Raw genomic sequence first — 24663 nt, 5'->3', positions numbered from 1 at the left:
TTCTATTACAACTCATTAAGCAGTTGGCAACCATATTATGGTCCCAAAATGTTGTTTTCTGACATTCCTATCCTGTCTTTATAGTTTCACAATATTTTAAGAAAAGACAGAACCTACATGAGAGCTGATCAATGTTATGCTATCTAGCTGTGTTTGAAATTTAAATCCTCTATGCTCAACTTTTTTCTGACTGTTCCATCAACCAAAGAAGCTCATCTGATGAGCACACAACAGAGGGCCTTTTTCAGGGGCAGCCCCGCAATTATGGAATAACCTCTCCAAGTTGATGTGGCTGGCCCCCTCACTGTCAATCTTCAGGAAGTGATTGAAGACAGTTTTATTTAGGTCTGTATTTGACTGCTTTAGTTTTTATTTATTGTCAGTTATATCTGGATTTTCTAAAATATGACATTTTATGTATTTTATAAGTATTGTTTTATTTATGTTGTAAGCTGTCTTGAGATCCACAAGGGAGGAAGACAGGTAATTACTGCTTTAAATAAATGCATTTGATTTGAGAATTTGTGTATGAAGTGTGTTTTTAGCCCTCATATTTAGAATCACCACCTTTTCTGGGAGAGATCCTGTTTCTATTGCTTTTTCAGCCCATGCATCCTCCAAGGAATTAAAAAAGCCACATAATTCACCCTATTCCATTTTATCCTGTCAACTATTAGTTGAGAGAAGGAAAGTGGCCCAAGGTTATCCAGTAAACTTCTTCACTGTGTGGGATTCAAACTTGGGTCTTTCAAGTTTCAGACAGTCTAACTACTAAAGCACCCCTAGAGCAATGTACTTGCTCCATAACAAAAGTCTAGCAGTCACAGCTTTCCCAAGTTGTCTCTCTGTGTTGGAAGGAGAAGCTGTATGTAACTGTTGATTTTCTTCCTTTGAAAACTCTCTGCTAGATACCAGGGGAGAAAAGGAAACTATTGAAAGCAAATCGGTGCCCTTACAGTTGGCATACATTTAGCTTTGAGAGCCAGCGTGGTGTAGTGGTTAAGAGCAGATGGATTTAATCTGGAGAACTGGGTTTGAGTCCCCACTCCTCCACCTGAGTGGCAGAGGCTTATCTGGTGAACCGGATGTGTTTCCACACTCCTACATTTCTGCTGGGTGATCTTGGGCAAGTTGCAGTTCTTTGGAACTCTCTCAGACCCACCTGCCTCACAAGGTGTCTGTTGTGAGGAGAGGAAGGGAAATAAGCTTTTAAGCCACCTTGAGTCTCCTTACAGGAGAGAAAGGTAGGGTATAAATCCAAACTCTTTTTTTTCTTCTTCAAAAAAAATATTCTACATTATTCAAACAAAATAATCAAGATACATTTAAATAACATATTCATTAAAAGCGCAAAGAATGCCAGTTCCAGAATGCCTTAAAAGAGACAAGTACTCAGGGTTTACATTACCGCGTAGTTAACCCAACAAGAAAAACCTTTACGTTCCCGAGTAGGTGACTACCAACCATTCCTCTTATAAGAGGCAAAAGCAGCTTGTTATGCAACCTTGTGCTCTAGCGACTAAAATGTTTCCGAAAGGACGTACGACACTCGTCACATTGGAAGGCGGAAGCGCCAGAGTTTCCTAATTGCTGGATACACCCTGTCTTTAATCACAACCACCGGTATCCGGTAGTGAAGTGACCAGCCTTATCGACCCATTGACAAGGAACAGATCACGGGGATGAGCAATACTGGGAAGGGGGGAGTCACGTGGTATACTTTGGTAGGCTCCGACATTATAGCGGCCGAAGCGGAGCGAGATTCTCAATTTCCCACAATCCTCGGCTCGAACAGCCAAGACATCGCGGTCAAAGCATCAAGAGCTACCCCGCGTTATCATTCCACGTGACTGGGGCACACCGGAAGTGATCTTTAGGTGGGCGTGGTGACGTGGCAAGAGGAAGTGGCGTGTTTCTGTTTTGGTCCGGTCGGAGGAGGAGGAGACGGAAGTCGGCGGCCGCCCTTCCCCCCCCCACCGTGAGGCGCGGAAGAAGCAGACCCTCCTCTTCTGTGTCCGGGCCATTTGGTGCTGACAGTCGCCGGACTTCTTTCTATCAACTGTTCGTTCGCTTTCCGGCGGTGGACTAAAGTGGAAGAAAGGCCGTTGCGTCGCCTCAGAACCAGGTAATGGGCCCAGACCGGAGTCGGTAGGGAAAGGAAAGGGCCAAGTCTATGGATGGATGGCGCGCGCCCCGGCCCCCTCCCGGCCTCCCCCTTTCCTCCAATGGCGAGTGCGGGACCGCCGCCGACGGGGCGGGACATTTGGCCAGCCCGGTTCCTTCCACCCTCAAAATGGCGCCCCCATTTCTCTCCCACTTCCTCTTACTCCCGTGTCAACCAGTGAGGCGGGGCCGATGGAAGAGTTGAAGGAATGGGGCGAGTGAGACGACAGTTTGTGGGGCCGCTCAAAAGATGGGTTTAGGAATGCGGGGAAATCGTATAACCCAGTAGGGAATGAGAAGTGTAGGGGAAAAGGTCCCCTAGCTCTCCTGTAACGTGAACCAGTTTCTTCAAGAAAAGAAACCCAAAGTAACTCTTTCACCGGCAGGACAGCAACCATGTGCGCTGGCTCCTTTGGTTTCATACATCCCGCGCCACGTCAACAGCTATAACAACGCCAAGAATGACATTAATATTAGTATTAGTAGACTGGAATGTGTTCAGAGGTGGAGGTAAGGAAACATTAACTCACGTTCACATTGCTGTCTTTTTGCTCATATTTGCTAGTAGAGGTTGTTTGAGGGTAAAAGTGAAAGCCAGTGAAGAAACCCATGTCCCAGAATAAACTTGTAACAATTTATTAATTTCATTCTTGGAAGCTGAGAGTGGGGGGCATGATCTATTTTAACTTTCTGTAACTCATATTAGGAAAGTACTGGAGTTCTTCTTACAGAAGACGAGGATGATAGTACACATTTGTATTGCTTAGATAGCTGGTAAGGCTGTCATTACTGTAACTCTAGTTCAAGTGACATTTAAAGCTAGACTGGTCAATAAAACTCCTTTTTAACTATAAATCACAGTTACTAGCTTAGTTAAGACAAGTTAAACTCAAGAAGCAGAGGAGTATGTCATTCAGATGTTGATATCTTTCTCTGTGTTTCAGTATATTTAAGAATGTTGATTCTGTCAATCTTGGTATTATGCCCAGCTTCAGAATCAGGATATTATTGAATGCCAGTTTTGGGGGAGAAACTGTAGGTTGAAACTATTGCCTTCTTGTCCTATTGGTGACTTCCCAAAACATCTAGCCAGTCACTGTGGAAGAAAGTATGTTGGCTAAAGTAGATTTTTGCTCTGATCTAGCAAAGTCAGTGTGAAACACATTACTTTTGGGGAATTTGCATATAAACTGTACTTTTAATTAGAAAAATTAACTTAACATTAGAATTGTTTTTGTGTGAATAGTCATTAATTGACATTATTGATTAAAAAGATCCTGATATCTGTCTGTTCTTGGCATTATACAGACCTCAACAGTTACTAAAAAAAAATCAGCTACTGATTAAGGGATTAGGGGGAATACAGCAGTTCCTCCACCAACCACTTATTGAAATAAAATTTAAACGAGCTGGCAGTCTGCAGGACAAGATGGTAAGCAGCTTCTTCCATCCCAGTCAGCAAGCAAATCTTTATTCCATCTCAGACCAGGGGGTGAAATTGGAACTTTGCTGGTTGAATTAGAAACTTGCCAAGGTGGTAACATTAAAAAATGACAATACCACTGAAATGGCTATTGAAACCCTCAGTAAATAAAATTAGCAGTAAAATCTGAGAACTATGTGGACTATTCACTATTTGCGTGTGCAATAATTTGTTGTTTTTATGTATTGAGTGTAAAGTACAATTATATAATGAAATTAGTTAACACTATATTCTGATAGAATTCTTATTCAATATTGGTAAGTGAATTGGCCCACATATTCACATAGACATAACTAGACCAGAAATTAATGTATTTTTTAAACTGTTCCCTTTTTATTTTTGTAGTATCAAGTCACAGCTGTCTTATGGCAACCCCATAGGGTTTTCAAAGCAAGAAACATTTGGAGGTGATTTGCTGTTGCTTGCCTCCCCTCTGCATCATGACCCTGGTAATCCTTGGAGGTTGCCCATGCCAAATACTAACCAAGGCCAACCCTGCTTAGCTTCTAAGATCTGATGAGATCAGACTAACCTGGGGCTATCTAGGTCAGGGTCCCCAATTTAAAAAAAAGTAAAGGTAAATGAAAATTAAAGTTGCTAATGTGTATTTTGAGTTATATGTTTTCTGACTTTTCCTAAGTATGATAATGGTCTTCTTAAAATGTACTGTGGAAGTGCATCTTACGATTTCTAGATGTTCCTATATTGAAAATGAGGATGTGTTTATACTGACCTCTTTTAAGTGTGTGTTATCTATGGAACTTCAGTGTCCTAGAAAATTAATAATTGGGACTCTATAGCTTGCATCCAGTTTACCCATTATCTGTATCTGCTTTAATGCTCACATTCTGTTTTTTCTTTAGGAGACCTAGCATAAGTCAGCATAAATATTATTTGATGAAAGTTACAGCATGGTATAATAATTGTGTTGAAAGACATAAAATGTAACCTGTTGGTTCTTTTTAATACACATTTTAAATTTATCTGAAAAGATCTGTACACATCAGCTCCTTAATAGTATCATTTACAGTGCCATCCTAAACAGAGTTGTACCTCTCTTAAGTCCATGAAAGTGAGTGGAAATAGAAATGTGTAATTTTGCCCATGAGGACATTATTAAGGTCATAATGATAAACAATACTGATGTTCAAATTAAGAAAAAGTCTTTTTAACCATGTTGAATCAAATTTGCCCATCACATTTTCTAGTGGTTTCTGCTTTTCATAGCTTCAGTTGAAGGCCTGTGTAGCAATGGAAAGTGCTGTTAAGTCACAGCTAACTTATGGCAACCCTGCAGGGTTTTCAGAGCAAGAGACTTTCTGCGTCTCAGTAGTATTTATTGAACACTAACATCATTCAGAGTATTTTTGTTCTTAACAGCCATGTATGATATTATCTCCATATCACTGCTGGAGGACTAATTGGAATTCAGATTGCTGGGGGAGAATTGAGGTGGCCAGAGGCAGTGTAACAAAGATGTTACTGTGATGGCATAGTAGGATGGGAAAACAAACAACCCTCGTGTCCGAAAACCCCATAGCCTAAATAGGCTTGTGCCATACAAAAGAGTGGTATAAGTCTGCAGACTTCCAGGGCAGTGTTCTCAGGCTGGAACATCAGTGAAAGTTGACTAATGTCAGCTCCACTCCTGGGAATGGCCCCCTCTCACACTGGTGTCTGATCCAGATGCCAACACAGCTCTGCGGCAGCCCAGACATCTGGGTTTCACCATCGTGAAGCTGGGGCTGTTTACTCCCTGCACTGGTTGGGCAACCCCTTATGCAGTAGTGGGGAACCAATGTGCCAGGTTGCACTTTATTTGCGTATTTGCCCCCACTCCCATTTGGATGGGCCCATAAGGCTCTGAATTGTTTTCCTAAATTCACAGCAGTGGCACAATCGGAACTGAATATTTTCGAGGTCACAACTCTTTTAGCCACGCTGCTAGAGTAGCTCTACAGATAGTGTCTTAAAGCATGAAAGGATAAATGAAAGGAGGAGGGCTGACAAGTACAAGATACTACAGTTGTAATAGAGATTCTAGAAAATATTCTTTAGACTAGTACTAAGCAGTTTATTTTGTGGACAATTCATGGTTGCTTGCCTGTGTCAAATTGTTAAATTACAGTAATCAAATTCATTAATGGCAAAAGTCTTCCTGTGTTCATTCATTGTGTCCATTCTTGGAGTGCCGGTGCTTCTTTTGTAGGCAGTGTACAGAATTTGGAAAGAAATGCCTTTTAATCTTGGGGAAAAGAGAGCCCATTGTAAACATTGTAACTGACAAACTGTAAAAATTTGTGCAGTGTACATTATAATTGAAACATTTATAGGGCAACATGCTAAATATTAATTATCCTTTTGCTTTTTAATATACTGTTGAGAATAAATTAGCATTTAATTGTTGCACTTACAGATTTGAAGAATATAAGGGTTCATTCATGGAAAATGTCTGAAAGACTTTTTTTGGTAACAAATGAGTATTACATTTCAAACATCTGATTTTAAAAGGGTTCTTTTTGTTATTCTAATAATATGTGATGGGATTCCAATAACTGCTTACACTCAAACAAAGAATATGGACCAGCCCAGTGGAATCTGGGATTCCTCTCAGAACAACTGACCTCCACTCCGATGAATGGTTCAGCCGGGTCCCAAAGTTTATGTTACCCCAAAGGCAATGCCTCATACCCCATTGCTTCCAACAGCTCAATAGTGGAAATGGAGCTACCGCGGAGGGTCCATAACTTTGGACCCCTTCACTGGCAAACCCTGGTATCATCGGGGGGATCCTCCTAAAAGGGAATATTCTGAAATGTTGGGTACTGCGTCAACATAAACATTCCTCCCCTGATACGAGGCTTTCCCTCAAATATTTCTGAGATTCTCCCTTTAAATCACCTTCTTATGGATTTAAAGGGAGAATCAGGGCTTACCAGTAGCTGCTGCATTTCCCACCCTTATACACGAGTCAATAAGTTTTCCCAGTTTTTTGTGGTAAAATTAGGTGCCTCGACTTATATGCTGGTCAACTTATCCACGAGTATATACGGTATTCCATTTTATCAATTCTTTCATAAATCTCAATTTCCTGTACTTATGGTAAAATTAAGAACTTTTATAGTAGGACTGGACACTTAGAAATTGCATTATTATACCTAGTCATTTCAGCAGTGATTTTATTGTAGTCTGTTTCAGCAATTCTGAAACAAAAAAGAAAGCAGTAACTCCCAACAAGTTTTTTTATTGGTCAAAAAGAAAGTTGGTCCTCTTGGCCACTCCCCAAAGCCTATGTTTTGAATCCAGGAACCTATATGGACAAAAGCTTTGTGGAATGGGGGCTGTAATAAGGAGAGAAATAGTTTGGGATTGAGCAAAAAAGCTGACTCAGTCCAATCCAAAGTTTATTTATCATTTTTCTGTCAGAGTGTTTTGTATGGCACAAAAATAAATGTGTTTAAGGTTCATATCATTTAACGCGCTGTATATATAAAAATAACTGTACATCATTCAGTGGTGGTTGGTAAATTAATTTTTTTAAAATACAGGATCCATCATTCAATGGAATTGCGTTTTTAAAAACAATACTGGAATTATGAGAAACTTAGGAGAAGTTTGGCTAGGAATAGTTGTTACCTTTTTGTTGAGATGGGGTTAATCCTAGTTGCATAGCTACCAACACTTTTGTCGCGATATAGTTTGCATCTCAATTTTGTGAATATTATTTGTAGATAGAAAGTACAAATCAGTCGCCTGAATGACTTAGATGGCAGTGATTCTGAAAGACCACCGCCCCCTGGTGGGTGCTGCAGCAATCCAGGGGGCGGTGATGGCCGCAGGTGGAAACATTATTACATATATCTTTCTGTTTAATTCCTATTAAAAATTTTTAAAAAATAATTTCCAGGGGGTGCTAAGTAATATTTTTTTCTGGAAAGGGGGCGGTAGGCCAAATAAGTTTGGGAACCACTGACTTAGAATGACTCTAAGTGACTCCCAAAGGGTTTTCAAGGGTAGGTATGTTTAAACGTGATTTGCTATTGCCTGCCTCTGCATACCACCATGAGTTGCTATAGCCTGCCTTTGGATAGCAGCTCTGGTCTTTCTTGGTGATTTAAATTTTGTGGCTCACTCTGGAAAAAAGAAAAAAATTCAGTTTTCATTTTTAGTGATTGCCAAGCAAATATGGACTGGCAAACCTTGAGAGGAGACTTTTGACACTGAGAATGTACTCTGCCTTTATTTGAACTTATATGAACAGGGTGTATAAGAGGACTCTGTGCTGAACTGGTGTCATGATTGGACAAGAAGAAGGTTATTTTGAACATTTTGAGGAATCAAGTCAATTAAAACATTGCCAGTCAAAGTTTGGATGCAGCCAGCTTTTCCTCCATGCAGTCTTATCCAATTCCAGATGTTACAATAGGCCCTGTTCCACATAGAGTTTGTCCTGTGATTTCCAGTGCAGTCTTTTCTGATCGTTAATGGGGACCCCCTCCTTCCTTTTTCACCAGCTGAAAAGGTGACTGGATCCAACTCTAAGACCTGTTTGTAAAAGCTGAGTATAAAAGATTTATTGCCTCAAAGATGTTCAAGTGAAAAAATAAGAATGTGAAATCAGTAGGGAAAAGGGGATGGGATATGCTATTTTCCAGCAAGTATGGAAATGGATGTGGAATTGCAATAATATAGGCTGATTCCTAAAAATAGTTCTGGATAAAAATGAGCTAATTTCTGTGTATACCTGCTTAGAATTGAATCCATAGTGTATATACAAAAGAAAGCTATTATAAACTATTAGTTGGTATTCAGAATCTCTAAAGTAGCAAATTTTTGCTACAATCAAGCAAAAAATGCAGAAGTAGTACATATATTTTGGGATTGGCCCCTTTTGGGCACAGTTCCATAATGTGCTTAAAGATATTACAGGTTGTATGATATCAATGGTGAGATGCCACCCCAAAAACATTTTTGTAGGGGGTGTTGGAAAAAATGCTATACACCACACTTCTTTTGGGAAAAAGCAAATATGTGGGTTCTCCCCCCCCCCTTTTTTTCTGGAAACCATTTTTTTTGCCGGGGGGGGGGGGGCACATGAATCTATGGAATTATATAATTTCCATGCTATACAAAGTTTGAAATAAAAATAAGCTCCCTGCATTGTGGCTTGGATAAGAAACTTATGCAAATGAACCGTTGAAGTAATATGGGCTTAACTATCCACCCTGCAGGTGCTGCGCATGTGAGGAGCTTTTGCACTAGTGCATGTGAGGAGCTTTTCCACTGGTCCAAAGACCAGCTAAGCTTCCTCCCCCGGGAACCAATGGGCAAACCTCCTGACTTTTAAAAACCCCTCTGAGAAGCTGCCATATTTCAAAAGGTAGGGTGCGCAGGACGGGATGCTTCCTGTCAGCTCCCTGATATAGGGACTTAGAGCAAGTAAGGAGGTATCTTTGGTAGATGGTGGAGCGCAGGGAGAGCATCCTGCACTATAGCCAGGAGAGCAAAGTCCACACAAACTGTGGCTGGCCAAATGCTCACTTGATAGTAATGTGGTTGGTGTGGTGAGTCTGGTTGTAAATGGCCCTGTAATTGGGGTTGTCGTGGTTGTAGGAGGTTAGTAGGTATGCCAGGAGCTGGTCACCTGTGGTGGGGCAAGAAGTCAGTCTGATGTGATCCCTGATACAGGCTCTGCCTGTTCTCAACTCAACCAGCAGCCTCTGCTGCAGGAGCCATTTGAGGCCATCTTCTGCAAAAATCTGGGCGTTGTGAATGCTCCTGGGGAATTTTGCCTTGAGGTCCATGAAAATGTCGTGGTGGTCACAGGATGCCTGCATGTTGATGCTGTTGACATGGTGACTGTTCTGATATACCTCTCGTGAAGCTCCAGGGAGAGGTGGGCTGCTTCAAGGAAGCCGAATGGGGTGCGAGCTCCTATTCTGGAATAGCCACTAATGGCTTTGAATCCAGCTGGTATCAGGGCCAGGTCCACCTCTTCTACTGTGAGCCATGTGTGGCTGTGGGAATTGGTGAACATGGCATCAAGGAACCCATGAAGGCATTGGCAGGCAGAGGACTGTGAGACCTCCAGAATGACTTCCTGAAATGTTCCCTTTGTTAAGACCGCAGGGAGTGTAGACAATTTTTCCAGTGGTTGCGTAACACACGAGTAGATCACCCAGGAGTATGCAAAGCAGTACTCCCTGGCATTGATGTTTTCTGTTCTGTTCCAGGGCTGAACACAGTGCAGCATCCTGCTTAGGGAGTAGATCAGCTGTGTGGACCAGCCTCCCCCGCCGCCAGATTGCACTGTTCATGTGAAAGCTCCATAAAATAGGATAGATACTTCCGTTGGATTGGGTCTTGCTAAACTAGAACAAGAGCTGATAGACATTTTCTAAGGGCACCTGTGATTGTTTTGGGGGTTGAATAAACCATTTGTTTCTTCTAAAGCAGCCATTCAAATGAGTTGAGAAACAACTACAGTCTTATTATACCAGTGTTTACTGTATTGTATGTGTTTCCTTTTGCTAAGGATGAAGAGGGATTGTGTGGTGCTGAGTAAGTACTAACTAGTTCAGAAAAAGATGTGAAATATGATCCAGTGAAGTGTTGTGAGGAAGTTTAAAGCAAATTATCTGACTTAAGCAGCAACTTTTTGCATTTGCTCATGGTCCAGACAGGTGTTAGTGCAATGCTGAAAAATTTAGATTTGCATCATCTTTCGTTTTTAAAAGTTTCATTGAAAAAAATAATGTATATACTTTAAAATGGGGAAAAAACTATATACTATATAGGTTAAAATGGGGAAAAACATAATGCAGACAACTTTTCTTGTGTTAAACCAAAATCTTAAATAGAATTATTTTTTCTGACCAAAATATGAAAATCTGTTAATACAGAGTTATTTAGTTTGTACATTCTTCATGATGAATGTGTAACTTGCCTAAAATATCTGTAGATGATCTTTGATCACAAAAGTGAGGAACCACAGAGCTTCACAAGACTTAGCAGCACCATACTTTTTTTGAAAACCTTTGCTCAAATACTTGAGTAGTATTTCATGAGGTGCAAAAGGAAGTGCACTGATTTATTGGATTTCAGTCTCAAGTTGCAAAATGCTGTAATTTTGTAATTACGTTGTAGAAACAATTGATATATTCATTTATTTAAAATTTTGTTGTAAAAGATGTGCATATTGCATTAGAATAACTGATTTAAACTTGATGTATCTGGCAGGTAATGATTATTCTTAAATATAATCACAGAAAGGCTAGGGAATGTTCTGGATTATCAGTGCCTTGGTTTGGTTTGGTTTTTTCTTAGTAACTACTTCAACGCTTTGGCTCTGTTTTCTTCTTGCTGCCAGCATCCGGAAGTTAACAAACAGAACAAAAACGTTTGCAGTATATTATGGGACTTCTGTTAACATAAAAAAATCCTTTTCCCACAAATATTAGTTGACCAGGGTTTCCAGTTCAGAATCTATGTTATGGAAACTATTGATTTATGATGCTACTCCCTTGAATAATTGATCACTTTGGGAAAATGACTATTTGCTTAAATGTTAATGAATTTTACACAGCTATATTTTTATTTTATTATATAATAAAAAGGTGTAAAATATTTGTGCAGGGCATAGTAATAGTGGCTTTTTAAAAACCAAAACTATACTAGTAGTGCATTTATATATCATGCTTCTAATTTATGATTATTGTTTTTTGGGCCAGGTTGTTTTGAGTTGGAGAAGCAGTGAGGTGCACATCCTGGAAGCTTCCTTTTAAGAATCAGAAACAAGAGACTTCTTTCTAGTTTGGACATGGCCAACCGGGGAGCAACTAGACCCAATGGTCCCAATGCTGGGAATAAAATATGTCAGTTCAAGTTAGTTCTTCTGGGCGAATCTGCTGTTGGCAAATCAAGCCTGGTGCTTCGATTCGTAAAAGGCCAGTTTCATGAGTTTCAGGAAAGTACAATTGGAGGTGAGAAAAAAATTGTATCCATAATTTTTAATTTTTATCTGTAGTACTAAAACCAAGAGCGACAACAGTTCTGAATTGTTTATATTGACTAGTACCAACCTTGTGATCTTTATTATATTTGTCGAAAGCTTTCATGGCCGGATTCAACTAGTTCTGGTGGGTTTTCCAGGCTGTGTGGCCGTGGTCTGGTGAATCTTGTTCCTAATGATTTGCCTGCATCTGTGTCTGGCATCTTCAGAGGTGTATCTCAGAGGGAAGTGTTACACACTGTGGAGTGAGGGAGGGGAGTGAGTGAGGGGTGGTATGCAAGGGAGGGGAGGGAGGGGGGCCAGCATCTGGACATGGTCCACCCACCCTAGCGGAGGGAGGGGAGGCATGCAAGGGAGGGGAGGGGTTATTTGCCCACGGATCTATTGTTTTGCAGGCCAGGAAGGGTTGCTAGGGTGGGAAGGAAGGGCAGGAGGGGTTGTTGGACCACAGATCTCTTGATCTGCAGGCCAGGAAAGGTTGCTGGGGTTGGCTTGGAGGGCTTGTTCTCCAGCCAGTTTGGCAGGGGCGGGGCGGGGCAGAGGAGTCTGGCTGGTTGGGGAGGAGGGAGGGCTTCTGGAAGCCCCCAGAATAGCAGCATCAAGGCGCCACTGCTCTGTTGGCAGAGGGAATGAATGTTGGTGTGATGAAGAGGGGAGAGGTCCTGCTCCCTCATTGGTGGAGGGTTCGTTGTCCCAGCATTCTTTTATTGTTTAGAATGGGTGTGGAAACTGTACAGTAAAGAAAACTGACAGGAAGAAAGTTGATTTATTTGAGATGAGGTGTTGGAAGAGAGGTTTACATATTCCATGAACCACCAAAAAATCACACGTGAGTTCTAGATGAAATCAAGCCTGAAAAAGTCAGGTGTCGTACTTACAGTAAAAAGTATATTGTTCTTTATCCAGAATGTCTACAGTAATCAAATGAAGCTGGAATGGATGGATTTAAACTTCTTTAAGGTCCTGCTGATTGGATGTTATCTGTTGGTGTATTTTGAAAGTGCCTTGAGTAGTGCCTTGAAAGATATAAGGAGAAAATCAGAATAGTTCAAGAGCTTGTAAAAAATAGTATTCTAAATTAGAATGTAATTCTTTTTAATGCCTAAGTACCGTACGTTCCGGAATGCAATTTCTTTTTTTAAAAAAACTTTGTATATGGGGCTTCTTATTTTATCGTCTTAAGAAATGAATGCTAAGAAGGTACCTTTATCTGCAGGTGTGGTTTCAAAAGAAAAGAGAATTGTTGTAAGCTAAAAACAAGATGTGTAATTTGAAATCCATGATATTGAAAGTTTTGGACTTTTTGAAGTTTTGAAGAATTTGCATTTTTTTTCTTCTAAAAGAAAGATTGAGCTGTCACTCATAGTTCAGTTTTGCATCTTCCTCCATCAGCTGGAAGATTAGTATTTTTAAATAACACAGAAAAACGTTCAGATTCCTGGAAGATGGATGCTTGACAATTACTTGATTTAATTATTTGGTTAATATTGTACATTCTATATGTGTTACTTGGGGCTCTGAATATGATGTATAAACTGGGATGCATTTACAAATGTGCTATTTTGCACTAATGTAATGTTCAGAAGCGAAACCTTACCAAATGGATTTGTGTGCTGTGAGGAGCATCTCAAAACTGATGACTGTTCAGCTTGATGTTATTTGGTTCTTCTTTCAAATGGTAATGAAATACTGTGATCTGTATTCCAAATAGATCTAAGGAGAGGGGGATTAAGTGATTTTGAAGCATAGTGTTTGTAACTGCACATATTAACACTGTAACTGACATTGCTTAAAGAATTATTTAAGGACTCTTGAACTTGAAGAGCTTAACAATTTCATGTAGTTTTTTGTTTGTTAACCTAGCAGAAGATAATAGTCTAATGTTGATGAAGCATAAATGGAACCACCTTTTTTTGCTTTCCTTTCAGCTGCTTTTCTAACACAGACTGTGTGTCTTGATGACACAACAGTAAAATTTGAAATCTGGGATACTGCAGGTCAAGAACGATATCACAGTTTGGCACCAATGTACTACCGAGGAGCTCAAGCAGCTATAGTTGTATATGATATAACTAATGAGGTGAGTGAAATTAATTATGACTAGTAGACTGAGCAGCCATTTTAAAAATATCACTAGCTTTCCACCTTTGAGTTATAGATATGTTACTTTGCTATGACTCATGATGGTGGAGAGAAGAGTGTTTTGCTAAGTAAAGGACAGCTTCACAGATGGGTTATTCCCACCCATTCCTCTGAGAGGCAGGACTAATTCTAAACTTCCTTGCGGTTGACCCTTCCAATGGTCCCAGGAACTCAGTTTAGTTCCTTCCCCACATGGAAGAGCAGCTTAGAGAAAGACTCTGTGTTCTCTTCTAAATTCTCAACCTTTATATCCTTTTAAACCTTTTTCTTCTGCTGCCTTGTTGCCTTTTCCCTCTTCCTCTCCCAATCTGCCTCTTGCTCACAGCTTTGCCTTCCTGTCTTCTTCTTTCTGCTCCTGCCTCCTCTGCTCCCCTCAGGAGCAATGGCAGACTCAGCAGGTGCCATTAATCTGTACACTGAAGAGGAGGTTGAACCTCTGTCTGAAGGGGATGAGAACTCCGACCTTTGGCCACCTCGACAACCAACAGCAATCTCCACCCCTCCCAACACACTTGCAAGTGGAGTGGGCTCTGCAAACTAAAGGACATAAGCTCAAGCCGTGAAATTGCAAGCAGCTCTATGCACCCTCTAGAAAAGGTGCAAAAGGGACAGTTAAGCTGAAGAATGCCCAGGAGGCAGCCAGTTCGGCCCAACTGGGTGAGAATGGCCAGGACTGTCCTCCAGCCACCATTCCCCCCCCCCCCCCCAATTTCTGATCCTCAGGGTCAGGTCAGTGGTTTCAGCACAATGTAAGACCTAACCTGTTCATATTCAACCCCTTGGGAAGGCAGTCATCTTATGCAGCGGACAGTTCCCTATTTTGTCCCTGGGATTTTTCAGTCATGATCCAGCATTCCATAAGGGAGGAGATGCAACATTCTTTGCGGGATGGGTCCCTTTGTTTCCAGCAGTCCTTCCCTCCTGCACATTAGTTCTCAGCTCCCTCCGGCAAAGCATGTCTCCAATCCCCTCCGTATTATCTGAACAGAGGGAAGCCTCCCCATTTCCGGAGCTTGCTTCCTGTCCATGGCTTACAGAGGCAGCCTTGAAGGCTACGAGTGCTAACCGCACCTTCCTTCCTTTCCCCAAACCTTCTCACCCCCATGAAAAGGAGTGGTACACTCTAGATCTTTGGAAGGCCCTGCGGATTTATCTTAACAAAGGCTATTCGGAGAACAGGCTCTCTTCATCTCCCTCACTTATCCCAATAAAGGGAAGATGTCTAATGCCACAGTCAGTCATACCATCCAGCAGTGCATTATTAATGGGTACCATGCAAGCAAGCTTACGCCTTCTGAGGGGATAACTGGACATTCTACTAGAAGCGCAGCCGTAACCACAGTAATGGAATCCCAAGCGTCTGTGGAAGATATATTCAAGGCTGTTACATGGGCATCGGTCTCTACCTTCGTTATCCAGTATAAGATAAATGTGGGCCTCAAGCCACCTTCGGACAATGGGTTCTTGAACAAATCTTGGAATATTAACAGACCCTCTCAAGATGCTATCAGATGCCATTTTTGGACATTACATCTGTGAAGATGCCATCCACCTCAGAAAGAGAACCTTGGATACTCACCCTGAAGGTTCTTTCTTCTCTAAGGTTAGGAGTGCGTGTTGGCCCACCCATTGAAAGAAAAATGCTTCAAAGACATTCAACTAAACAACTACACAATATGACACCATTGTTCTAGCACCCTAGGACTGAGATGATTTGTCGTTAAGGGGAGGATGAAATGGCCCATCGTTCTATTCACAGCTGCATATCTTTTCTCCAAAATTTGAAGGAAGATGTACTTGCATCCTTCCAAGTTCATCGACTTCTGTGGTCATTCCCTAGGCCACGTTCTACTTTTATCTTGTCTCTATGTTTGCATGGTTAAATAACATTCTAACTAGTTACTATTCTACGTTCTGTTCAATGGGGTCTCTTGCTTGGAGAATTTTAAACTGAGACCAATACAGTGCTGAACACAGAAAGTTTAGAATTAGTCCTGCTTCTAAGAGGAATGCGTGGGAATAATCCATCTGGGAAGATGCCCTCCTAATCTCAGAGGAGGTGGAATCTTCATGGTGAGTAGCTAAGGTTCCGTTCTGGCTGCTTTTTGGGTTTTAGTACAACTATTCAAACAGAAACTGACATACCTGTTTTGAAGCATCTGAATGTGTCATTCCACAGACGTTGAGATATTTTCTTTGCATCTGGGATTCAGTCCAAAGATTTAGTGGGCGGGCTAGTTATGAATGGCTGGAATTTGCCAACAAAATAAGTGGGGACTTTCAAGCATCCCATTCCCCCTGCCTTTCCTTTCTCCTCTCTCTGACATTCCTCATCCTTTGCTCCCCAACCTGCCCCTTTGCCATCCTTCCCCTTTCTAACCCAGACTCAGCCAACCATTTGTCCTGACCTTTCCAGAAATAGTGATGATTCTGGCAGTTCTCTCATCCTCACAGCCAGTGGAGGAGTGTTGTTTCTGGGAACCTATGGGGGATCATTTGTTGCATCAATGGAAGGGAGCAGTTGGAGGCAGCCTCGCTATCCCTCTTTTCCCACTTCTCTGAACTTCATAGTGGAGAAGTGTGGCTGTGGTGGGTTAGGCAATGGCTCTGTTGTAGCCCCCCTGAGGAGTGATGGCACAACATCTGTTGCTCCTTCCCCTCCCTCTCAGGCTGAGAGTGATTTTTTTACAAGGATGTTTTTCCAAGATTAGAGACAAGTCTGTTCTGTCAGTGTGCCTCAAATCTGCAGATTTAGATATCCGCAAAATATAGATATTCCATGTATGCAGCCAAAATGTGGTAAAACAAAGTTTTTAAAAGATGTCTTCATATCATGTATTTGTATGCAGCTTTCCACAAATTAAGCTTGATTTTCTAGTTTTTAGATTTGATGTTCCCTTTTGCTACCAAGCAATATTCAGCTGTCTGTGTCTGAGTTGCTAGTGGCTGTTAGCTAGATGCTGCATTCAGTCTGTATTCTGTATTCAACATTATGCTTTGTATAGTATTGAGCCCCCTAGTGTTGTCACTCACAGTATGTGATCTTTTGGGGTTGTTTTGTTAAAATTGTTGTCTGTGTTTGGAAACATATAGCTACCATGTGGTGACTGCATGTGTCTGATGAAGTGGGCTTCATTCCACAAAAGTATACTTGGTAAGATGCCTTAAAGGTTCTTGGTTGGTTGCTGCAACAAATGACTGGTTTCCTCACTGGCATTTGCCTGACTATGTGATGGGCAAAAGCTACTGCTTAGCAGTGTAATCCTGTGCTCATTTGCCTCGGAGAAAACACTGTTGAATACTGTGATAGCAGGAATGATATCTTTAAAAATGTGTATAAGAGTAGCAAAATGAGTTTTTAAATGAAAAACAGGCTTTTGATGGGATACAGATAATAATTATTTAATGGGACACTTAGGGACTTTTCCAACAGACTTACAGGATGACTTCTGAAAGTACATATTTCAATATCTATCCACCCCCTAATAGTGTTGGTAAAGAACAAACTTAGGTCCATTCTGGTTTCATAACTAAAAAGCTGTAGCAGGTTTATGTGCTAGACAAATTGAGTTCTGTATAGCCCTTGAATTTCTTTCAGCACACTGCATTTTCCTCAGATGCTTGATTGCGTCCTGTCTTGGAAACTGGCAGCCTGTGTGTTATCTGTGGCGTAGAAGGTCTTCCTCGCTTGTACTTGCCTCTCCCCTCCTCTTCTTCATTCTTCTTTTTCCCCACCTCCTTTCCACTTCAATCTCACACTGCCTTCCTCTTGGGTCTTCCCAGCTCCTCCTCCTGCCCACAACTGTTGTGTGACTGTACATTCCTGATAGACAATTTGTCTTCCATCCCACACTCTGGGACCTGCAAGCTCAAGCTTGTCTGTTTATTGGTTTTTTTGCCTGCCTTAAGGAAGAGAAAAATTAGTTTAGGCTAAAACAAACAAAAAGTCTTTTTTCAAGTAAAAGTAAGCAACAAGAAAATACAGCAGAGACAGCCAGACAGGTACTTTATACTTAATTTTCTAATCAGGATTTTTGTTTCTTTTGCAAAGTTATTTAGGCAGGAATGTAAAGAGTTACTTCAGGGACTCCCCCAGGAACTTGCACGTGTCCATTGGAATTCTTATTTTTTTTCTTCAATAGCAAATTTCTGCTTCACATCACCAATGAAAAACTGCTTCGAAACGGTTTGCTGTATAGTACAGGGGAAAGGGCTCCAGTTAAAAAAATGCTACTGCTTTAGTAATCGAATCCTTCTTGCTGTAGTTAAGATTCTCAAACCTAAAGTCTGTCTTAAAATAATTGTGTGATTCTTCTGGTACCAGCCTTGGTGAATGGATAAAATGCTGGCTTCTAGAAGTTAACAACAATGGGATTTTTTCCTAAATGGGATTTTTTCCTAACTTTTTTCGAAATTTTGACAATTCTGCAAGAATGTTGTGTTTTTCTGTTTTTGTTTTGTTAATTAGGCACTGATTCAGAAGTAGCAATAGCCACATAATATAATTACTTTAACTTCGATGTCTTGTGAATTGTCATTTGCATCTTTTTTTTGAATGAGTTGTAATGGCATAGGAAAAGTCTCAGTTCTACTGTTTGCATGGTGGCCTTGAAATATGTGGATGGTTATGTGCCTGCTAGACGTAAGTGGGTGTTGTACATCACGTTGCTAACTTTCTAGTTCTTAGTAAACTTATGAATTGGTTTAAGTTGACCTGTATCTTTATCTTTTTATCAGAGTGCTCAGAAACCTTCCCAAATTAAGTTTCTAGCCAAGACTTCATTGTGGTTTTTGTTGGACTTGAGCCAGTTTCCTGTTATGCAAACTGAGATGATTGCTTCAGACAAATTTACTCCAACTATATGCAGCTTTCATAATGGAAACAAGTAGCTTAAGTAAAGTTCTGATGGTTGTTTAAAATTTGTATTTTAGTTTTAAGGTGATCAGGGATCAGCTTTAAATTCATATTACATTATGAGCTTGAAACATTAGCAAATTATATTTTTAGAGTAAAGGACACACAGAGCTCAATTTTAAATCACCTGCAGTCCTAAACAAATTTCCCCTGAAGAATGGGATTTTGTTCCAAGTAAGCGTGTTGACAATGTTGGAGTGATTCAGTTATAATGTTTATAGTGGGAGAAACAAAGCATTGATTCAGAATGTAATTTTGGACACCATGTGAAGTTTGCTTAAGGTGCTTTTAATCAATAATGATGAAATCAATTTATTAAACTGTATTTTTTGTTTTCAACTGCTTAACAGGAATCCTTTGCAAGAGCGAAAAATTGGGTAAAAGAACTTCAGAGGCAAGCAAGTCCTAACATTGTAATAGCTTTAGCAGGAAATAAAGCTGATCTAGCTAACAAAAGGGCTGTAGATTTTCAGGTAAGTTCTGGCTTTTAGATTTGACAACTGGGAACTAGCATATCATTTCTGAGAAGCATAACATTTCCCCCCTCTCCATTTCCTTTCCCCTTTTTTAAAAAGGCCCTATAACCTTTCTTCTTTGCCTGCTTCTCTCCCTCCTTCCCATCCAACAGCCAGCCCACATTTTTCTGCCACTCTGTTTTCACGTTTTCCTCTTCCTATCAGGAACCTTTGTTATTAACCTCTTTTATCCTTTGGAGCTTTTTAAAAAAACCATTTTTAATTTCACATTTTTCTGCAAATCTGAGGTCCCTTTTCAGATTTGTAGAAAGATCTGTCTTGCCCAGTCAAGTATCCTTTTGATTTGGCAGCCTTTGCTATTAGAATATAAGACAATATAATAAATGTAGCTTTGGCCAAATGTTTCATAGACATTACAATTCCTTTCATCATTTTGTTTCATTGTTCACAGAAAACTAGTTTGGTTTTGTATTTTAGGTGCTTGCTTTCTTAAAAAGAAACCTGCAACAGAACATTAAAATAAAGCCTGGCATTGAAAGTGTTTGGGAAACAGCCAGTGTTTAAATATTATACTTGAGGATGAAATGTGTCAAGTAGAATGAGCTCTTTGTATGACTGCTTATGCCACCCCTTCATATTTACTGCAACTATCATAGCCAAGTAATCTGGGGCTTTTGAGTGATAAGACATATCATTGCCTTATGTGGTGAAGACCACAATTCTTTCAGGACCTGAAAGGTGTAATATTGTATGTAAATGTGCCAGAAGGGATCCTGTTCTCTGTCTGCTTACTTTTTTTTGATACAGCTTCTTGCAAGGGGAATGGTCTTCCACTTTCCACTCAATTCCTGTCTTTTTGTAATGTTCAGATGTTGTCTTAAGACACTTCTGGTTTTTCTGGCTTTTTTGATTAATTTATTCACTTTACCCACTACTGAACCTTGATTTTATATTTAGATTATAAGCCTGCAGGCAAAGCGATTCTTTAAATTTTATACAGCACCTAGCAATTTTAGGCACTTTGTGAAAATATTTCCTGCAGCATAATGTTTTTCTTTAGTGAAATATTGAGCCAGTGTGATTTTTAATGGGTGCAAGATTGGACTTGGGTAGGGAAGACCTGGAATCATCTCTCTGCTTCCTCTTAAAGTATGCTGAGAAATATTGAACTTACTTCCCAGACTAGTTTACCTTGCAGGATTTTTGTGGGGGTGAAATGAGGAGGACCCATTTCATATTACTTTAAATTTTGATAAGAATGTGATTAAATTCAGCAGTAGTATTAATACTTTAGGTGTAACACCTGATTAGCCCCCACCCTGTGTAACTCTTTAGTACTAAATTGTCCTTGGTGGAGAAAATTTGCTTTTGGGTTTATTCTTGTCTTTCAGGATGCCATTTATTCTGGCCTGTAATTTCAAATCTGTTTCTGAAGGCACTGTTAGAAATATGATTACTTAAAAATGGCAGCTACAGTGAAGGCTGTGTTTTTGCATTTTCTCTGTAGTACCAGGCAGGACATATATTCCCCCTAATAAAAAAAAAAGATAGGGGGAGAGCCCTCCAATTACACGTACTTTGTTTTACACTAAGAAAAAGTGTTATTTTCTGTTTCTGTTTGAGAATTCTGCATGGTTCACATTTATCTTGTTTACACAGTTTTATATAGTTTTGGTATTACTTAAGGGTTTTTTTTCTTGAAGAGGGATTCTCAAATGTTTACTCTTTGCTTCAGATTTAATAGATCAAGGAAGTACCTTCATTTTCTGTCACTTCTACAAGTTTTTCCCAGAACATTCGGGTTCAGGATTTTTCATGAAAAAGAAAACAAAAAATAGTCTTGTTATACTTGTCTAACTTGTCGAGATTGAACTTTCCCTACAAGTTAAAATGTCAAACTGAGGCCATTGTGCTTTGGCCACATTATAAGACAAGAGTCTCTGGAAAAAACAGTAATGCTAGGACAAACTCAAGGCAACAGGAAAAGAGGAAGACCAAACATAAGATGGACTCCATCAAGACACCCTCAGTTTGCAAGATCTAAGATGGCTATTAACAATAGGAGTTTGGAGATCATTAATCCATAGGGACACCAAATGTTCAGAAGCTGTTTGGTGGCACAACACACACTTGTTAAAAGATTCCTTGTACTGTATACCTTTTAGACTAGAAGTCACTTATGCTAGAATAGATTTGTTAGTTTAAGATGCTACAAGACTTCCCACAAATAGGGCAGGGTTGGGTTTTTTTTGTTTTTTTCTAAGCTGTAAATGTGTTAACAATCAGACTTTGAAACAATACTTTTTCCTTAGCTGGTAACAAAGTACTATTTAAACCATAAGAACATGATACAAAATAAATCATGCTTAATTTACAGGAAGCACAGTCTTATGCAGATGACAACAGTTTATTGTTCATGGAGACATCTGCTAAAACATCAATGAATGTAAATGAAATATTCATGGCAATTGGTAAGTCAATTGTGTAATGGAATGTACACTTTTAAAAATGGTGTTGTGTGGGAATAGAACATTTCATTTTGTACACCAGGCACTACTGTGATATGGAAAGAGGACAAATATTGCCTCTGAACCCTGAGTTCTATTTGGCAAAAATTCTTCTTGCTGTTCTGTTCCAATGTTAAAGGTTTGTTTGAGCTTCTAAGGTGAACAAAAGAAAAGCTCCTGTAATATTGTACTCAGTGGTACAGGTATGTACAAAATGATCTGCTCCTGTTTAAGCTTTGTCAGGAATACATTTTGTAAAAATCTGTAACTGGCAGAGATATGACTTTAATTTTTTGCAGTCCTTTACATTTTTGGGCTCTTCAACAATCTTCCATTTACTACCATATCAGACGCTTCCCTGATGTATAGGCTAAATGGTCTGAGAATTTTAGTGATCCATTGCCTGTACCCATGCACCTCATGTTGCATTGCTTGTTGGGCAAAAGAAGTTTCGTGGCCCTTGGGAGTTGTGACTGTTCTGGGGCTGCAAGGAGCATGCACAGTGCTTCTGGACACAAGCCTATATTTTAAGTAGTTACAGAGCTATCTATGAGTATTAGCTAAACACAATGTGTAGGGTTTTTTTTTTGGTTATTATAAGGTTGCCACACTAGTTTAATTAGCAAAAAACTATGCTGTCCTGTTTGTTGGAACGTTTTGATCACCCTGTGAGATGTTGCCATTTTCTTTTGATTTCTTCAGGCAAGTACGTATCAGTTAACACAAGGCATTCCAATGAAACCGCTGATTTAAGTCTAGTTAAGACATCAGTAATTCTTTGTAATAGTAGAAAATCTCTTTCCTGTTAATTGAAACACTTATGCTACTGTCTGGCTGTCTCTGCTGTATTTTCTTATTGCTTACTTTTACTTGAAAACCTGGCATGGGAAGCAGAACTATTAAATGCTGGGTGGGCCTTTCAGCCCTCTTACTATGTACCTGGTGAACATCTCCTATAATCCTTGTGTTGGGGTTCACTGGCAGACGTTTATAGCACAACTAAAGCTGAAGACTAAATGAGGAATACGATATGCTTATGTAAAATCTGCTGGTTATATAATGTTTGGGGTGGGGGGAGGAACCATGTTAGTTATTTTACTTAAATTTGTTGATTAGACATTTGTGTAAGCATTTGTCATTAGAATCTCATGTCTCTAAAGGTATCCATGCACAAATACCTATGGATCAGCTGCTCTGTTTGCAGCCCATTTTAAACTAGGCATTTACTTTGAGTACTGTGGAGGAGACAAAACAACCCACCTGAACTACTCTTTGAGTCCTGTAGAGTGTTAGGGCACAAGATATTGAAAACTGAAAGATTCCTCAGAACAAAGCAAGTTAAGATAAATTTTTGTAGGTATGCTTCAAAATATATTTTATGCATGCAAGCATCTAGATCTGCTAGATATGGATATGATTAAAAACATGCTGAAAGGTTTACACTGATTTTACTACCTTTTCCTTGTAGCTAAAAAGTTGCCAAAGAATGAACCACAGAATGCAGGGGCCAACTCTGTCAGAGGAAGAGGAGTAGATCTTACTGAACCAACACAACCAGCTAAGAGTCAATGCTGTAGTAACTAAACCTTCAGCTGCTTTAAACTGTCTTGAATATTTTCTGCTTCCTAACTTGTTAATAACAGTGGAATTTGGAGTGTTTAACCTGGCCCAATACAGCTTCCAAAATCGAAGAGACTTATGAAATAGTCTAATACAGAATGATTTCGTCCTAATTTTTAATAACATGCATGTATCACTGGCTGTTTCAGCAAAAGAGGGGGGGAAAGGAAGCTGAATAGACTTGCTTCAGTTGAAAGGTTTATAAACTGTGTCACATGTCATTAGGGATAGACCGAACTACTCCATGGATCTGCAGCTAACCAGTTAGTTCCTCAGGCTTTGGATATCGGTTACTGTTAAAGTGTAATGAATAGAACTGGGATTGTCCATTTGTGGTATGGGAAAAATAACTAACTTATAACACCTTCTGAAGATCCTATAAGCTTATTCACAGTATTTATGCAAAATGTTGTTTATGTGGGTATCTACCATTTAAATATACATTCCACATTTTCATAATTTAACTGCAAAATATGTGCAGCATTAACAATGTTATAGATCCTGTGCTTGCAGAACAATTGGTTTTTTAGTTGTTCCGCTATATGTAAATTTGTCAATCCAGTTTCGAGTGATAAAATCAAGTTTAATTCAGTTGTTTTCTGTTCATAAAATGGCACAACCAATTAATTCAACTTTTAATGTAACAAGAATTTTTCATGAGTGATTGAAAACTTTCCAAGTAAAACAAAATCTAAGAGTCTGATTCATGTTTAATCACTGTTGACCAAAACACAGTTATGTCCCTCTAAATGTCAAACCAGTCAGTGCACTAACAATTATGTACATTCAACTTGATTTTAAATTGGGATATTAATGTACTGTAAATAGGGTACTGCATTGTAGTCTACATCTGTTTAATACTCTGTACTATTTAAGAGTTGCTTAAAAGTATACAATATGTACAGTTACGTAAAAGAGCTAACATTTCTTTCCCCAGGACTTGAGAGGATTCAGTTCTTCCTTAATGGGCAGAACAGTAATAAATGATGCTCCTGTACCTGTAACATAAGTACTACTGTCTGTCTGTAATGAACTCTGCAACTTTGTTTTCCAAAGTCCATTTTATTTTGATCTGTCCAGTATATTGCACTAATTCTTTAGTTATTTTCATTATATGAAATCTACCAAGTGTCAGAAAAGATGATTTAATCTATTTAAATGTTGAACTGCTAGCAGAAACTTACATGTGCAGATTGTAAATTTGCAGTAATTTGGGCTTAGCAAGGAAAATGACAGTTCACCAGTGTTTAGTTTTATATTGAGGTGCTCAGGTTTGAATAAAGTGGTATAAAACAGGAAAGCATCGCAATCATTCTTAAACTGCTCAGTTTTATATGTTTATTCCA

General features: G+C 39.6%; 1 protein-coding gene across 2 annotated transcripts; it reads left to right on the top strand.

Moving 5' to 3' along the window:
• The first annotated feature begins 1888 nt into the window (after positions 1–1888).
• On the top strand, positions 1889–24617 carry RAB5A (RAB5A, member RAS oncogene family). Of its 2 annotated transcripts, none has more exons than XM_048510800.1 (6): positions 1889–2125; positions 11377–11628; positions 13586–13737; positions 19065–19187; positions 21568–21661; positions 23166–24617. In XM_048510800.1, exons 2-6 carry the CDS (start codon positions 11466–11468, stop codon positions 23279–23281), a joined length of 648 nt encoding a protein of 215 aa, XP_048366757.1. In that variant the 5' UTR covers positions 1889–2125; positions 11377–11465; the 3' UTR covers positions 23282–24617. The 2 variants fall into 2 exon arrangements, with proteins under 2 accessions (XP_048366757.1, XP_048366758.1); XM_048510801.1 differs by lacking the exon at positions 1889–2125 and adding an exon at positions 2590–2673.
• The last annotated feature ends 46 nt before the right edge of the window (positions 24618–24663 follow it).

The sequence above is a fragment of the Sphaerodactylus townsendi genome, linkage group LG11 (genome assembly GCF_021028975.2).
Source record: "Sphaerodactylus townsendi isolate TG3544 linkage group LG11, MPM_Stown_v2.3, whole genome shotgun sequence".
Classification (NCBI taxonomy): Eukaryota; Metazoa; Chordata; class Lepidosauria; order Squamata; family Sphaerodactylidae; genus Sphaerodactylus; species Sphaerodactylus townsendi.
Note: the sequence above shows the minus strand (reverse complement) of the source record. Positions and strands in the feature narration are given on the sequence as shown.